This window comes from Scyliorhinus torazame, chromosome X (genome assembly GCF_047496885.1).
Source record: "Scyliorhinus torazame isolate Kashiwa2021f chromosome X, sScyTor2.1, whole genome shotgun sequence".
Taxonomy (NCBI): domain Eukaryota; kingdom Metazoa; phylum Chordata; class Chondrichthyes; order Carcharhiniformes; family Scyliorhinidae; genus Scyliorhinus; species Scyliorhinus torazame.
The window spans coordinates 25,453,204-25,472,287 of NC_092738.1; the positions used below are offsets into that span (position 1 = coordinate 25,453,204).

General features: G+C 44.2%; 1 protein-coding gene across 1 annotated transcript in view; it reads right to left on the reverse strand.

Moving 5' to 3' along the window:
* Positions 1-19,084, reverse strand: part of wnt1 (wingless-type MMTV integration site family, member 1) — a 268,502-nt gene that overhangs the window by 82,016 nt on the left and 167,402 nt on the right. Inside the window, exon 4 of the mRNA XM_072493819.1 lies at positions 11,574-11,839. Within this exon, the coding sequence (XP_072349920.1) occupies positions 11,574-11,839 (266 nt within the window). The remainder of the gene's footprint in view (positions 1-11,573; positions 11,840-19,084) is intronic.

Here is a 19,084-nt window from a genome sequence, read left to right on the forward strand (position 1 = left end):
GTGCTCGCGTTCATTAACAGAGGGATTGAATTTAAGAGCCGTGAGGTGATGATGCAGCTGTACAAAACTTTGGTAAGGCCACATTTGGAGTACTGTGTACAGTTCTGGTCGCCTCATTTTAGGAAGGATGTGGAAGCTTTGGAAAAGGTGCAAAGAAGATTTACCAGGATGTTGCCTGGAATGGAGAGTAGGTCTTACGAGGAAAGGTTGAGGGTGCTAGGCCTTTTCTCATTAGAACGGAGAAGGATGAGGGGCGACTTGATAGAGGTTTATAAGATGGTCAGGGGAATAGATAGAGTGGACAGTCAGAGACTTTTTCCCCGGGTGGAACAAACCATTACAAGGGGACATAAATTTAAGGTGAAAGGTGGAAGATATAGGAGGGATATCAGAGGTAGGTTCTTTACCCAGAGAGTAGTGGGGGCATGGAATGCACTGCCTGTGGAAGTAGTTGAGTTGGAAACATTAGGGACCTTCAAGCAGCTATTGGATAGGTACATGGATTACGGTAAAATGATATAGTGTAGATTTATTTGTTCTTAAGGGCAGCACGGTAGCATTGTGGATAGCACAATTGCTTCACAGCTCCAGGGTCCCAGGTTCGATTCCGGCTTGGGTCACTGTCTGTGCGGAGTCTGCACGTCCTCCCCGTGTCTGCGTGGGTTTCCTCCGGGTGCTCCGGTTTCCTCCCACAATCCAAAGATGTGCGGGTTAGTTGAATTGGCCAATGATAAATTGCCCTTAATGTCCAAATTGCCCTTGGTGTTGGGTGGAGGTGTTGAGTTTGGGTAGGGTGCTCTTTCCAAGAGCCGGTGCAGACTCAAAGGTCCGAATGGCCTCCTTCTGCACTGTAAATTCAATGATAATCTATGATTAATCTAGGACAAAGGTTCGGCACAACATCGTGGGCCGAAGGGCCTGTTCTGTGCTGTATTTTCTATGTTCTATGTTCTATGTGTGTTACTGTCTTGTCAATTACACCAAGATCTGTTACTGTCTTGTCAATTACACCAAGGTGTGAACATGTCTTGTCAATTACACCAAGGTGTGTTACTGTTTTCTCAATTACTCCACGATTTGTTACTACTTAATCAATTACATCAAGGTGTGTTACTGTCTTGCCAATTACACCGCGGCGTGTTTATGTCTTGTCAATTACACCAAGGTGTGTTCCTGTCTCGTCAATTACACCAAGGTGTGTTACTATCTTGTCAATTACACCAAGGTGTCTTAATGTCTTGTCAATTACACCAAGGTGTGTTAATGTATTGTTAATTACACCAAAGTGTGTTCATGTCTTGTCAATTACACCAAGGTGTGTTACTGTTTTGTCAATTACACCAAGGTGTATTACCATCTTGTCAATTACACCAAGGTGAATTACCATCTTGTCAATTACACCAAGGTGTTTTTCTGTCTTCTTAATTACACCAAGGTGTGTTACTATCTTGGCAATTACACCAAGGTGTGTTACAGTCTTGTTAATTACACCAAGGTGTGTTCATGTCTTGTCAATTACACCATGGTGTGTTAATGTCTTGTCAATTACACCAAGATGTACTAACGTCTTGTCAATTACACAGAGGTGTGTTACTGTCTTATCATTACACCAAGGTGTGTTACTGTCCTGTGAATTACATCAAGGTGTGTTACTGTCTGGTCAATTACACTTATATCTGTCAATGCCTTGTCAATTCCACCAAGGTGTATTACAATCTTGGCAATTACACCAAGGTGTGTCACTGTCTTGTCAATTACAGCAAGGTGTGTTTCTGTCTTGTCAATTATGCCAAGGTGTGTTTATGTCTTGTCAATTACACCAAGGTGTGTTACTGTCTTCTCAATTACGCCAAGGTGTGTTACTGTCTTGTCAATTACACAACGGTGTATTGCTATCTTGTCAATTACACCAAGGTGTGTTACTGTTTTGTCAATTACACAAAGGTGTATTACTATCTTCTCAATTACACCAAGGTGTGTTACAATCTTGTCAATTACAGCAAGATGTGTTACAATCTTTTCAGTTCCACAAAGGTGCATTCCTGTCTTGACAGTTACACCAAGGTGTGTTAATGGCTTGCCAATTACACCAGGGCGTGTTGCTCTCTTGTCAATTACACCACGGTGTGTCACTGTCTTGTCAATTACACCACGGTGTGTCACTGTCTTGTCAATTACACTAATGTCTGTTAATATCTTGTCAATTACATCAAGGTGTGTTACAATCTTGACAATTACACCAAGGTGTGTTACTGTCTTGTCAATTACACCAAGGTGTGTTACTGCCTTGTCAATTACACCAAAGTGTGTTACTGCCTTGTCAATTACACCAAGGTGTGTTACTGTCTTGTCAATTACACCAAGGTGTGTTACTGTCTTGTCAATTACACAAATGTGTGTTTCTGTCTTCTCAATTAAACCAAGGTGTTTTATTATCTTGTCACTTACACCAACATGTATTACTGCCTTGTCAATTACACCAAGGTCAATTACATAACTGTAGGAGAACTAGGGAATAGGGACAGTGGGGCTCTGAGGCTGAGCAGACAGGGAGAAGTTGCTGAACACAGCGGGTCTGGTGGCCTAAAGTGCATATGTTTTAATGCAAGAAGTATTACAGGTAAGGCAGATGAACTTAGAGCTTGGATTAGTACTTGGAACTATGATGTTGTTGCCATTACAGAGACCTGGTTGAGGGAAGGGCAGGATTGGCAGCTAAACGTTCCAGGATTTAGATGTTTCAGGCGGGATAGAGGGGGATGTAAAAGGGGAGGCGGAGTTGCGCTACTGGTTCGGGAGAATATCACAGCTGTACTGCGGGAGGACACCTCAGAGGGCAGTGAGGCTATATGGGTAGAGATCAGGAATAAGAAGGGTGCAGTCACAATGTTGGGGGTTTACTACAGGCCTCCCAACAGCCAGCGGGAGATAGAGGAGCAGATAGGTAGACAGATTTTGGAAAAGAGTAAAAACAACAGGGTTGTGGTGATGGGAGACTTCAACTTCCCCAATATTGACTGGGACTCACTTAGTGCCAGGGACTTAGACGGGGCGGAGTTTGTAAGGAGCATCCAGGAGGGCTTCTTAAAACAATATGTAGACAGTCCAACTAGGGAAGGGGCGGTACTGGACCTGGTATTGGGGAATAAGCCCGGCCAGGTGGTAGATGTTTCTGTAGGGGAGCATTTCGGTAACAGTGACCACAATTCAGTAAGTTTTAAAGTACTGGTGGACAAGGATAAGAGTGGTCCTAGGATGAATGTGCTAAATTGGGGGAAGGCTAATTATAACAATATTAGGCGGGAACTGAAGAACATAGATTGGGGACAGATGTTTGAGGGCAAATCAACATCTGACATGTGGGAGGCTTTCAAGTGTCAGTTGAAAGGAATTCAATACCGGCATATTCCTGTGAGGAAGAAGGATAAATACGGCAATTTTCGGGAACCTTGGATAACGAGAGATATTGTAGGCCTCATCAAAAAGAAAAAGGAGGCATTTGTCAGGGCTAAAAGGCTGGGAACAGACGAAGCCTGCGTGGAATATAAGGAAAGTAGGAAGGAACTTAAGCAAGGAGTCAGGAGGGCTAGAAGGGGTCACGAAAAGTCATTGGCAAATAGGGTGAAGGAAAATCCCAAGGCTTTTTACACGTACATAAAAAGCAAGAGGGTAGCCAGGGAAAGGGTTGGCCCACTGAAGGATAGGCAAGGGAATCTATGTGTGGAGCCAGAGGAAATGGGCGAGGTACTAAATGAATACTTTGCATCAGTATTCACCAAAGAGAAGAAATTGGTAGATGTTGTGTCTGGAGAAGGGTGTGTAGATAGCCTGGGTCACATTGAGATCCAAAAAGACGAGGTGTTGGGTGTCTTAAAAAATATTAAGGTAGATAAGTCCCCAGGGCCTGATGGGATCTACCCCAGAATACTGAAGGAGGCTGGAGAGGAAATTGCTGAGGCCTTGACAGAAATCTTTGGATCCTCACTGTCTTCAGGGGATGTCCCGGAGGACTGGAGAATAGCCAATGTTGTTCCTCTGTTTAAGAAGGGTAGCAAGGATAATCCAGGGAACTACAGGCCGGTGAGCCTTACTTCAGTGGTAGGGAAATTACTGGAGAGAATTCTTCGAGACAGGATCTACTCCCATTTGGAAGCAAATGGACGTATTAGTGAGAGGCAGCATGGTTTTGTGAAGGGGAGGTCGTGTCCCACTAACTTGATAGAGTTTTTCGAGGAGGTCACTAAGATGATTGATGCAGGTAGGGCAGTGGATGTTGTCTATATGGACTTCAGTAAGGCCTTTGACAAGGTCCCTCATGGTAGACTAGTACAAAAGGTGAAGTCACACGGGATCAGGGGTGAGCTGGCAAGGTGGATACAGAACTGGCTAGGTCATAGAAGGCAGAGAGTAGCAATGGAAGGATGCTTTTCTAATTGGAGGGCTGTGACCAGTGGTGTTCCACAGGGATCAGTGCTGGGACCTTTGCTCTTTGTAGTATATATAAATGATTTGGAGGAAAATGTAACTGGTCTGATTAGTAAGTTTGCAGACGACACAAAGGTTGGTGGAATTGCGGATAGCGATGAGGACTGTCAGAGGATACAGCAGGATTTAGATTGTTTGGAGACTTGAGCGGAGAGATGGCAGATGGAGTTTAATCCGGACAAATGTGAGGTGATGCATTTTGGAAGGTCTAATGCAGGTAGGGAATATACAGTGAATGGTAGAACCCTCAAGAGTATTGAAAGTCAAAGAGATCCAGGAGTACAGGTCCACAGGTCATTGAAAGGGCAACACAGGTGGAGAAGGTAGTCAAGAAGGCATACGGCATGCTTGCCTTCATTGGCCGGGGCATTGAGTATAAGAATTGGCAAGTCATGTTGCAGCTGTATAGAACCTTAGTTAGGCCACACTTGGAGTATAGTGTTCAATTCTGGTCGCCACACTACCAGAAGGATGTGGAGGCTTTAGAGAGGGTGCAGAAGAGATTTACCAGAATGTTGCCTGGTATGGAGGGCATTAGCTATGAGGAGCGGTTGAATAAACTCGGTTTGTTCTCACTGGAACGAAGGAGGTTGAGGGGAGACCTGATAGAGGTCTACAAAATTATGAGGGGCATAGACAGAGTGGATAGTCAGAGGCTTTTCCCCAGGGTAGAGGGGTCAATTACTAGGGGGCATAGGTTTAAGGTGAGAGGGGCAAGGTTTAGAGTAGATGTACGAGGCAAGTTTTTTTACGCAGAGGGTAGTGGGTGCCTGGAACTCGCTACCGGAGGAGGTGGTGGAAGCAGGGACGATAGTGACATTTAAGGGGCATCTTGACAAATACATGAATAGGATGGGAATAGAGGGATACGGACCCAGGAAGTGTAGATAATTGTACTTTAGTCGGGCAGCATGGTCAGCACGGGCTTGGAGGGCCGAAGGGCCTGTTCCTGTGCTGTACATTTCTTTGTTCTTTGTTCTTTGTGTGTTACTGTCTTGTCAATTACACCAAGGTGTGTTCCTGTCTTGCAAATTACACCAAGGTGTGTTACTGTCGTGTCAATTACACCAAGGTGTGTTCCTGTCTCGTCAATTACAACAAGGTGTTTTACTGTCTTGTCAATTACACAAATGTGTTTCTGTCGTCTCAATTACACCAAGGTGGATTATTATCTTGTCAATTACACCAAGATGTGTTACTGTCTTGTCAATTGCACCAAGGTGTGTGACTGTCTTGCCAATTACACCAAGCTGTGTTCATGTCTTGTCAACTACACCAAGGTGTGTTTATGTCTTGTCAATTATACCAATGTGTGCTACTGTCTTGTCAATTACACCAAGGTGTGTTAATATCTTGTCAATTACACCAAGGTGTGTTACTGTTTTGTCAATTATACCAAGTTGTGTTAATGTCTTGTCAATTACACCAAGGTGTGTGACTATCTTATCATTTGCACCAAGGTTTGTTACTGTCTTGTCAATTACATCAAGGTGTGTTACTGTCTTGTCAATTACGCGAAGCTGTGTTACTGTCTTGCCAATTACACCAATGTGTGTCACTATCTTGCCAATTACATCGAGGTGTCTTACTGTCTTAACAATTGCACCGAGGTGTATTACTATCGTGTCAATTACACCATGGTGTGTTACTGTCTCGTCAATTACACCAAGGTGCGTTACTGCCTTTTCAATTACACCAAGGTGTGTTACTGTCTTGTAATTACACCAAGGTGTGTTCATGTCTTGTCAATTACACCATGGTGTGTTAATGTCTTCTCAATTACACCAAGGTGTACTAACGTCTTGTCAATTACACAGAGGTGTGTTACTGTCTTATCATTACACCAAGGTGTGTTACTGTCCTGTCAACTACATCAAGGTGTGTTACTGTCTGGTCAATTACACTTATATCTGTCAATGCCTTGTCAATTACACCAAGGTGTATTACAATCTTGTCAATTACACCAAGGTGTGTTTCTGTCTTGTCAATTACACCAAGGTGTGTTACTGTCTTCTCAATTACGCCAAGGTGTATTACTATCTTGTCAATTACACCAAGGTGAGTTACAATCTTGTCAATTACACCGAGGCGTGTTACTACCTTTTCAGTTACACAAAGGTGTATTACTGTCTTGACAGTTACACCAAGGTGTGTTAATGTCTTGCCAATTACACCAGGGCGTGTTGCTCTCTTGTCAATTACACCACGGTGTGTCACTCTCTTGTCAATTACACTAATTTCTGTTAATATCTTGTCAATTACATCAAGGTGTGTTACTATCCTGTCAAATACACCAAGATGTGTTACAATCTTGACAATCACACCAAGGTGTGTTAATGTCTTGTCAATTACACCAAAGTGTGTTACTGCCTTGTCAATTACACCAAGGTGTGTTACTGTCTTGTCAATTACACCAAGGTGTGTTACTGTCTTGTCAATTACACCAAGGTGTGTTAATGCCTTGTCAATTACACCAAGGTGTGTTACTGTTTTGTCAATTACACCAAGGTGTGTTAATGCCTTGTCAATTACACCAAGGTGTGTTACTGTCTTGTCAATTACACAAATGTGTGTTTCTGTCTTCTCAATTAAACCAAGGTGTTTTATTATCTTGTCACTTACACCAACATGTGTTACTGCCTTGTCAATTACACCAAGGTCAATTACATAACTGTCTTGCCAATTCCACCGTGGCATGTTAATGTCTTGTCAATTACACCAAGTATTCCTGTCTCGTCAATTGCACCAAGGTATGTTACTGTTTTGTCAATTACACAAAGAAGTATTACTTTCTTGTCAATTACACCAAGGTGTGTTACAATATTGTCAATTATACCAAGGCATGTTACTATCTTTTCAATTACACCAAGGTGTATTACTGCTTTGACAGTTACACCAAGGTGTGTTAATGCCTTGTCAATTACACCAAGGTGTGTTAATGCCTTGTCAATTACACCAAGGTGTGTTACTGTCTTGTCAATTACACCAATGTGTGTTACAATATTGTCAATTATACCAAGGCATGTTACTATCTTTTCAATTACACCAAGGTGTATTACTGCTTTGACAGTTACACCAAGGTGTATTACTGCTTTGACAGTTACACCAAGGTGTGTTACTGTCTTGTCAATTACACCAATGTGTGTTACAATATTGTCAATTATACCAAGGCATGTTACTATCTTGTCAATAACACCAAGGTGTGTTAATGCCTTGTCAATTACACCAAGGTGTGTTACTGTCTTGTCAATAACACCAAGGTGTGTTACTGTCTTGTCAATTACACCAAGGTGTGTTACTGTCTTGTCAATTACACCAAGGTGTGTTACTGTCTTGTCAATTACAAGAAGGTGTGTTAATGTCTTGCCAATTACACCAGGGCATATTGCTGTCTTGTCAATTACACCAAGACATGTCACTGTCTTGTCAATTACACTAATGCCTGTTAATATCTTGTCAATTACACCAACGTGTATTCCTATCTTGTCAATTACAGCAAGGTGTCTTACAGTCTTGACAATTACACCAAGGTATGTTACTGTCTTGTCAATTACACCAAGGTGTGTTACTATCTTGTCAATTACACCAAGGTGTGTGACTGTCTTGCCAATTGCACCAATGTGTGTTACTATCTTGCCAATTACATCGAGGTGTGTAACTGTCTTAACAATTGCACGAAGGTGTATTACTGTCTTGTCAATTACACCAAGGTGTGTTACTGTCTTGTCAATTACACCAAGGTGTGTTCCTGTCTTGCAAATTACACCAAGGTGTGTTACTGTCGTGTCAATTACACCAAGGTGTGTTCCTGTCTCGTCAATTACAACAAGGTGTGTGACTGTGTTGTCAATTACACCAAGCTGTGTTCATGTCTTGTCAACTACACCAAGGTGTGTTTATGTCATCTCAATTACACCAAGGTGGATTATTATCTTGTCAATTACACCAAGATGTGTTACTGTCTTGTCAATTGCACCAAGGTGTGTGACTGTCCTGTCAATTACACCAAGGTGTGTTACTGTCTTGTCAATTGCACCAAGGTGTGTGACTGTCCTGTCAATTACACCAAGCTGTGTTCATGTCTTGTCAACTACATCAAAGGTGTGTTTATGTTGTGTCAATTATACCAATGTGTGCTACTGTCTTGTCAATTACACCAAGGTGTGTGACTATCTTATCATTTGCACCAAGGTTTGTTACTGTCTTGTCAATTACATCAAGGTGTGTTACTGTCTTGTCAATTACGCGAAGGTGTGTTACTGTCTTGCCAATTACACCAATGTGTGTCACGATCTTGCCAATTACATCGAGGTGTCTTACTGTCTTAACAATTGCACTGAGGTGTATTACTATCTTGTCAATTACACCATGGTCTGTTACTGTCTTGTCAATTACACCAAGGTGCGTTACTGCCTTTTCAACTACACCAAGGTGTGTTAATGTCTTGTCAATTATACCAAGGTGTGCTACTGTCTTGTCAATTACACCAAGGTGTGTTAATGTCTTGCCAAATACACCAAGGTGTGTTACTGTCATTCAATTACTCCAAGGTGCGCCACTGTCTTGTCAATTATACCAAGGTGTGTTAATGTCTTGTCAATTACACCAAGGTGTGTTAATGCCTTGGCAATAACACCAAGGTGTGTTACTGTCTTGTCAATTACACCAACGTGTATTCCTATCTTGTCAATTACCTCAAGGTGTCTTACAGTCTTGACAATTACACCAAGGTGTGTTAATGTCTTGTCAATTACACCAAGGTGTGTTACTGTTTTGTCAATTACACCAAGGTGTGTTACTGTTTTGTCAATTGCACCAATGTTTGTTACTGTCTTGTCAATTACATCAATGTGTGTTACTGTCTTGGCAATTACATCGAGGTGTCTTACTGTCTTAACAATTGCACCAAGGTGTATTACTATCTTGTCAATTACACCAAGGTGTGTTACTGTCTTGTCAATTACACCAAGGTGTGTTACTGTCTTGCCTATTGCACCAATGTGTGTTACTGTCTTGCCAATCACACCACGGGATGTTAATGTCTTGTCAATTACATTGACATGTGTTCCTGTTTCGTCAATTACACCAAGGTGTGTTACTGTCTTGTCAATTACACCAAGGTGTGTTACTGTCTTGCGAATTGCACCAATGTCTGTTACTGTCTTGCCAATTAAACTGCGGGATGTTAATGTCTTGTCAATTACATTGAGGTGTGTTCCTGTTTCGTCAATTACACCGAGGTGTGTTACTGTCTTGTCAATTGCACAAATGTGTGCTTGTGTCTTCTCAATTACACCAAGGTGTATTATTATCTTGTCAATTACACTAAGATGTGTTACTGCATTGTGAATTACACAAAGGTGTGTTCATGTCTTGTCAACTACACCAAGGTGTGTTAATGTCTTGTCAATTATACCAAGGTGTGCTACTGCCTTGTCAATTACAACAAGGTGTGATAATGTCTTGTCAATTACAGATATGTGTGTTACTGTCTTTCAATTACTCCAAGGTGCGCCACTGTCTTATCAATTCAGCAAGGTGTGTTAATGTCTTGTCAATTACATCAAGGTGTGTTACTGTCTTGTCAATTACACCAAGGCGTGTACATGTCTTGTCAATTACACCAAGTTGTGTTAATGTCTTGTCAATTATATCAAGGTGTGCTACTGTCTTGTCAATTGCACCAATGTGTGTTAATGTCTTGTCAATTATATCAAGGTGTGCTACTGTCTTGTCAATTGCACCAATGTGTGTTACTGTCTTGCCAATTACACCGCGGGGTGTTAATGTCTTGTCAATTACATTGAGGTGTGTTCCTGTTTCGTCAATTACACCAAGGTGTGTTACTGTCTTGTCAATTACACCAAGGTGTGTTACTGTCTTGCCAATTAAACCGCGGGATGTTAATGTCTTGTCAATTATATCAAGGTGTGCTACTGTCTTGTCAATTGCACCAATGTGTGTTAATGTCTTGTCAATTATATCAAGGTGTGCTACTGTCTTGTCAATTGCACCAATGTGTGTTACTGTCTTGCCAATTACACCACGGGGTGTTAATGTCTTGTCAATTACATTGAGGTGTGTTCCTGTTTCATCAATTACACCGAGGTGTGTTACTGTCTTGTCATTTGCACAAATGTGTGCTTGTGTCTTCTCAATTACACGAAGGTGTATTATTATCTTGTCAATTGCACTAAGATGTGTTACTGCATTGTCAATTACACAAAGGTGTGTTCATGTCTTGTCAACTACACCAAGGTGTGTTAATGTCTTGTCAATTGTACCAAGGTGTGCTACTGCCTTGTCAATTACAACAAGGTGTGATAATGTCTTGTCAATTACAGATATGTGTGTTACTGTCTTTCAATTACTCCAAGGTGCGCCACTGTCTTATCAATTCAGCAAGGTGTGTTAATGTCTTGTCAATTACATCAAGGTGTGTTACTGTCTTGTCAATTACACCAAGGTGTGTTACTGTCTTGTCAATTACATCAAGGTGTGTTAATGTCTTGTCAATTACACCAAGGTGTGTTACTGTCTTGTCAATTACACCAAGGTGTGTTACTGTCCGGTCAATTGCGCTGTTCTGGTGAAGAGAGACAAATGATGGATTTTCATTGAGCACATATAAATTCGTGACGTTTAGTTCGTTAAGTTTCCTTTGACGTTCTGTGTTCGTTACAGTGCCCCTCCAGGGGCAGTCACCCCCTCTCATTATTGGTTAATGGACTAATCGCGTGTAATTAAAAAGAGTATAAGTCGTGGTCAGCCGAGGCACTGGGTTGAGTGGGAAGAGAGTTGTGAGGCTGAACAACTCTCTGGATAAAGAAAAACGTTGTCTTGGCTGAGGATTTGCCAAGCGGCCAGGATCGTATTAACACCCTTTCAGTGCAGATTCCAAACTTTTCGATTAAGGGCGGAGAGGACACAGTGACACAGAAGCATATTTAATCTGCGCAGTGAGATACTTCAGCCAAATAACTAATCATATCAGTACTGACATCAGTGACTAAAGCAAATCATCCACTACAAATGCTGAGTGGGGCTGTGTCAGAGCTCTTCGATGCTGTAAGCATGGGGTTTATTACCAGTCTGCCGGCCTCGTTGTTGTGTAGGTTGGTCAGGTAGCGCAGGTCCCGGCCCCTTTCGCTGGAATCCACGAACTCGCGGCCGAAGATGCGGCCAAATTCGATGTTGTCGCTACAGCCCCCCCAGTGCCAATCGGGCCCTCCCGGTCCCCGGCGCCGGTAGTCACAGGTACACGACTCAACGGAGCCTTCAGAACAGGATCGCGACACAGAATGGGTCACCGCCGCGCTGGTCAGGGCGAAAATAAAGGCGGTCTCTCGGCAGCCTGTAGGTGCAGAGAATAATGGAAAGGTCAGAGAGAGGGCAGGAATCAATCTCGAGAGAGAGAGAGAGAGAGAGAAAGCTAGGAACAAAGCCGAAAAGAAAGTCCAGAGACTCTCAGGTCGGACAAAATAGAGAGTGAGAGAGACAGCAAGAGGGAGCCCGAACTGGAGTCACCCAGAGAGAGGGAATGATGTGTGGTCACAAAGGGATAGAGAGAGAGACCGAATGAAAGTTGCTGACAAGGACAGAGAGGGAGAGAGGGAATGATATTTGTTGAGAGAGAGACAGCAATGGCGAACCAGCGAGAGAGGTCTGAGATATAGTGGACGGAAAACCAGGAGTAAAAGAGTCACAGCGATGTGGAGGATGTGTGGGGCACGTGGAGGAAAACATGTACAAGAGAGCCAGCCGCACAGCCTTGGGGAATACAGGAGAACGCACAGCAAGATGGCAATCGGAGAGCAGCACACATTGGGAGATACAGAAGCATGGGAATGGGTCAAAGAGAGAGGTGCAGACACACACTCACACACACACTCACACTCACACACACTCACTCTCACACACTCACACACACTGACACTGACACTCACACTCACTCTCATACACACACACACACACTCACACTCTCTCACACACACACTCACACTCACTCACTCACACACACACACTCACTCTCACACACTCACACTCACTCACTCACACACACTGACACTCACACTCACTCTCATACACACACACTCACACTCACTCACTCACTCACACACACTCTCACACACACACTCACACACACATTCTCACACACACACACACACACTCACACACAGTCTTACACACACACACACACATTCTCACACACACTCACTCACACACAGTCTTACACACACACACACACTCACACTAACACACACACACACTCACACACACACTCACTCTCACACTCACACTCACTCACACACACTGACACTCACACTCACTCTCATATACACACACACACTCTCACACTCTCTCACTCTCACACACACACACTCACACTCACACACACTCTCACACACTCACACTCACTCACTCACACACACACACTCTCACACACACACACTCACACACACATTCTCACACACACACACACACACACACTCTCACACACACACATTCCCACACACACTCACACACAGTCTTACACACACACACACTCACACACACAGTCTTACACACACACACTCACACACACACTCTCACACACACTCACACACACACTCACACACACACTCTCACACAGTCTTACACACACACACTCACACACACTGTCTTACACACACACACACACACACATTCTCACACACACTCTCACACACACACTCTCACACACACAGTCTTACACACACACACACTCACACACACATTCTCACACACACTCTCACACACACACTTACACACACACACTCACACACACTCTCACACACACACACATTCTCACACACCCACTCTCAAACAGTCTTACACACTCTCTCACACACACACAGTCTTACACACACTCACACACACACTCTCACACACACAGTCTTACACACACTCTCACACACACAGTTTACACACACACTCACACACACTCTCACACACACACTTACACACACACAAACTCTCACACACACACAGTCTTACACACACACACACACACACACAGTCTTACACACACATTCTCACACACAGTCTTACACACACACTCTGACACACAGTCTTACACACATGCAGTCTTACACACAGTCTTACACACACACTCTCACACACACAGTCTTACACACACAGTCTTACACACACACACACTCACACACACTCACGCACACACTCACACACACAGTCTTACACACACACTCTCACACACAATCTTACACACACTCACACACACTCTCACGCACACACTCACACACAGTCTTACACACACACTCACACACAGTCTTACACACACACACTCACACACACTCACGCACACACTCACACACACAGTCTTACACACACACTCTCACACACACTCCCACACACACTACCACACACACACACTCTCACACACACTCTAACACACACAGTCTTACACACACGCACTTCACACACACACACACGCTCTCCAAAAAAACTCACTCACACATCCACACACACTCCCCCCCCACACACACTCTCACATAATCACACACACACTCTCCCACACACACTCTCACATACTCTCACGCACTCATACACACACACACTCACACTCATACACACACACACTCACACACACACACACTCTTACACATACACACTCTTACACACACATACTTACACACTCACACAACACTCACTCACATGCTCACTCACACTCACACGCGCACTCACACACTCTCACACCCACACTCACAATCACACTCTCACACACACTCACACAATCACACACACACATGCTCACACACACACTGACACTCTCACACACACTCTTACACATACACACTCTTACACACACATACTTACTCACACTCACACATGCACTCACACACACACTTACACGCACTCTCTCACACTCACTCACACACACATACTCTCATACACACTCTTCCACACAGATACTCTTACACACACTCTCTCTCACACACACACTCCCACACACACACTCACACACTCTCTCACACACCCACACTCTCTCACATAGACGCCCTCGCACACACACACTCTCACACACAACTTACACTTACACACACACTCTCACACATACTCTCACACACACACACTCATACACACTCTCTCACACACATACTCACACAAACTCTCACTCACTCACAAACACTTTCTCTCACAAACTTACACTCTCACATAAACGCACACACACACCCACGCTCTCTCACAAACACACACTCACACATACACTCACACATACACTCACACATACACACACTCATACACACACTCACACACACTCACACAATCTCACACCCACTCTCACACACACACACACACACTCACACACACACACACACTCAGACACACACACCCTCACACACACACTCACACACACAGTCTCACACACGCTCACACACACACTCACACACACACACACACAGTCTTACACACACACACACACACATACACACACAGTCTTACACACACACTCACAGACACATACTCTCACACACACGCTCACACACACTCTCACACACACAGTCTTACACACACACACTCACACACAGTCTTACACACTCTCTCACACACACAGTTTTACACACACACACTCTCAAACAGTCTTACACACTCTCTCACACACACTCTCACACACACTGTCACACACACAGTCTTACACACACTCACACACACTCACACACACACACATACTCTCACACACACACACACACAGTCTTACACACACACTCACAGACACATACTCTCACACACACGCTCACACACACTCTCACACACAGTCTTACGCACACACACTCACACACACACAGCCTTACACACTCTCTCACACACACACAGTTTTACACACACACACTCTCAAACAGTCTTACACACTCTCTCACACACACAGTCTTACACACACACACACTCTCACACACACTGTCACACACACAGTCTTACACACACTCACACACACACAGTCTTACACACACACTCACACAGTCTTACGCACACACTCACACACACTCTCACACACAAACTCTCACACACACACAGTCTTACACACACACACAGTCTTACACACACTCTCTCACACACAGTCTTACACACACACACTCACACACACACACAGTCTTACCCATGCACTCTCACACACAGTCTTACACACACAGTCTTACACACACAGTCTTACACACACACTCACACACACACACCCTCACACACACACTCACACACACAGTCTCACACACACACTCTCACACACACAGTCTTACACACACACAGTCTTACACACTCTCACACACACAGTCTCACACACACAATCACACACATGCTCTCACACACAGTCTTACACACACACTCACACACACACAGTCTTACACACACACTCTCACACACAGTCTTACACACACACAGTCGTACACACTCACACACACAGTCTCACACACAGTCTTACACACACAGTCTTACACACACACTCTCACACAGTCTTACACACACACATACTCACACACACACAGTCTTACACACACACAGTCTTATACACACACATACTCTCACACACAGTCTTACACACACACGTCTTACACACACTCTCACACAATCTTACACACACACTCTCATGCACACACTCTCACACACACTCACACACACACTCACACACTCTCACACACTCACGCACACACTCTCACACACACACAGTCTTACACACACACTCTCACACACACTCTCACACACACTCTCACACACACTCCCACACACACACTCTCACACACACACACACACTCTCACACACACACACTCTAACACACACAGTCTTACACACACGCACTTCACACACACACGCTCTCACAAACACACACTCACACATCCACATACACTCTCCCCCACACACACTCTCACATAATCACACACACACTCACCCACACACACTCACACACACTCTCGCATACTCTCACGCACTCATACACACACACACTCACACTCACACACACACATGCTCACACACACACACACACACACTGACACTCTCACACACACTCTTACACATACACACTCTTACACACACATACTTACACACTCACACACACTCACACACGCACTCACACACACGCTTACACGCATGCTCTCTCTCTCACACACACTCACACTCTCTCAAACTCACTCACACACACTCACACACACACACTCTCACACACACTCACACACACACTCTCACACACACACTCTCACACACACACACTCTCTCACACACACACACTCACACTCTCACACACACTCACCCAATCTCACACACACATGCTCACACACACACTGACACTCTCACACACACTCTTACACATACACACTCTTACACACACATACTGACTCACACACACACACTCACTCACATGCTCACTCACACTCACACATGCACTCACACACACACTTGCACGCACTCCCTCACTCACACACTCACTCACACACACATACTCTCATACACTCTTACACACAGATACTCTTACACACACTCTCTCACACACACACTCCCACACACACACTCACACACTCTCTCACACACACACACACACTCTCACATAGACGTCCTCACACACACACACTCTCACACACAACTCACACTTACACACACACACACTCTCACACATACTCTCACACACACACACTCATACACACTCTCTCACACACATACTCACACAAACTCTCACTCACTCACAAACACACTCACTCAAACTCACACACACTTTCTCTCACAAACTTACACACTCTCACATAAACACACACACACTCATGCTCTCTCACAAACACACTCACACATACACACACTCACACACACTCTCTCACAAACTCACACACACACATACACTTACAAACACACATTCTAATACACCCGTGCAAACTCTCTCTCACAGACACACATGGATAAACCCTCTCACACACCCATACACACACTCTCTTTCACACACACACAAAAGCTCACTCACATTGTCACACACACTCTCTTTCACACAGACAGGTACACACACAAAAAGACCAGGGTGAGTGAGGCAGGGGTGCGGAGGAAATGGCCAGTGAGCAAAAACAGAGAGAGATCCACCTCACTGTGACGTACGCACAGAGATGTAGATAATCAGAGAATGACAGTAAAACAGAGCATGGGCAACAGGAGGTTAAAGAGAGAGAGACAGGCGATAAAGAGAGAGGGAGAGAGACAGGAGGTAAAGAGAGAGACAGGAGGTAAAGATGGAGAGAGAGAGAGAGGCAGGAGGTAAATATAGAGGGAGAGAGAGAGGCAGGAGGTAAATATAGAGGGAGAGAGACAGGAGGTAAATAGAGAGAGAGAGAGAGACAGGAGTTAAATAGAGAGAGAGAGAGACAGGAGGTAAATAGAGAGGGAGAGAGACAGGAGGTAAATAGAGAGAGAGAGACAGGAGGTAAATAGAGAGAGAGAGAGACAGGAGGTAAATAGAGAGAGAGAGAGACAGGAGGTAAATAGAGAGAGAGAGAGACAGGAGGTAAAGAGAGAGAGAGAGAGACAGGAGGTAAATAGAGAGAGAGACAGGAGGTACATAGAGAGAGAGACAGGAGGTAAATAGAGAGAGAGACAGGAGGTAAATAGAGAGAGAGGGAGACAGGAGGTAAAGAGAGAGAGAGAGAGACAGGAGGTAAATAGAGAGAGAGACAGGAGGTAAATAGAGAGAGAGAGAGAGACAGGAGGTAACGAGAGAGAGAGAGAGTCAGGAGGTAAAGAGAGAGAGACAGGAGGTAGAGAGAGAGAGAGAGATAGACAGGAGGTAAATAGAGAGAGAGAGTCAGGAGGTAAATAGAGAGAGAGAGACAGGAGGTAAATAGAGAGAGAGAGAGACAGGAGGCAAATAGATAGAGAGAGAGAGACAGGAATTAAATAGAGAGAGAGACAGGAGGTAAATAGAGAGAGAGAGAGACAGGAGGTAAATAGAGAGAGAGAGACAGGAGGTAAATAGAGAGAGAGAGAGACAGGAGGTAAATAGAGAGAGAGAGAGACAGGAGGTAAATAGAGAGAGAGAGAGACAGGAGGTAAATAGAGAGAGAGAGAGACAGGAGGTAAATAGGGAGAGAGAGAGAGACAGGAGGTAAATAGAGAGAGAGAGAGACAGGAGGTAAATAGAGAGAGACAGAGAGAGAGAGAGAGTCAGGAGGTAAAGAGAGAGAGAGAGAGAGAGAGGAGGTAGAGAGAGAGAGAGAGAGAGAGACAGGAGGTAAATAAAGAGAGAGAGAGACAGGAGGTAAATAGAGAGAGAGAGAGACAGGAGGTAAATAGAGAGAGAGAGAGAGAGAGACAGGAGGTAAAGAGAGAGAGAGAGAGACAGGAGGTAAAGAGAGAGAGAGAGAGTCAGGAGGTAAAGAGAGAGAGAGAGAGACAGGTAAATAGAGAGAGAGAGAGACAGGAGGTAAATAGAGAGAGAGAGAGAGACAGGAGGTAAATAGAGAGAGAGAGAGACAGGAGGTAAATAGAGAGAGAGAGAGACAGGAGGTAAAGAGAGAGAGAGAGAGACAGGAGGTAGAGAGAGAGAGAGACAGGAGGTAAATAGAGAGAGAGAGAGAGAGACAGGAGGTAAATAGAGAG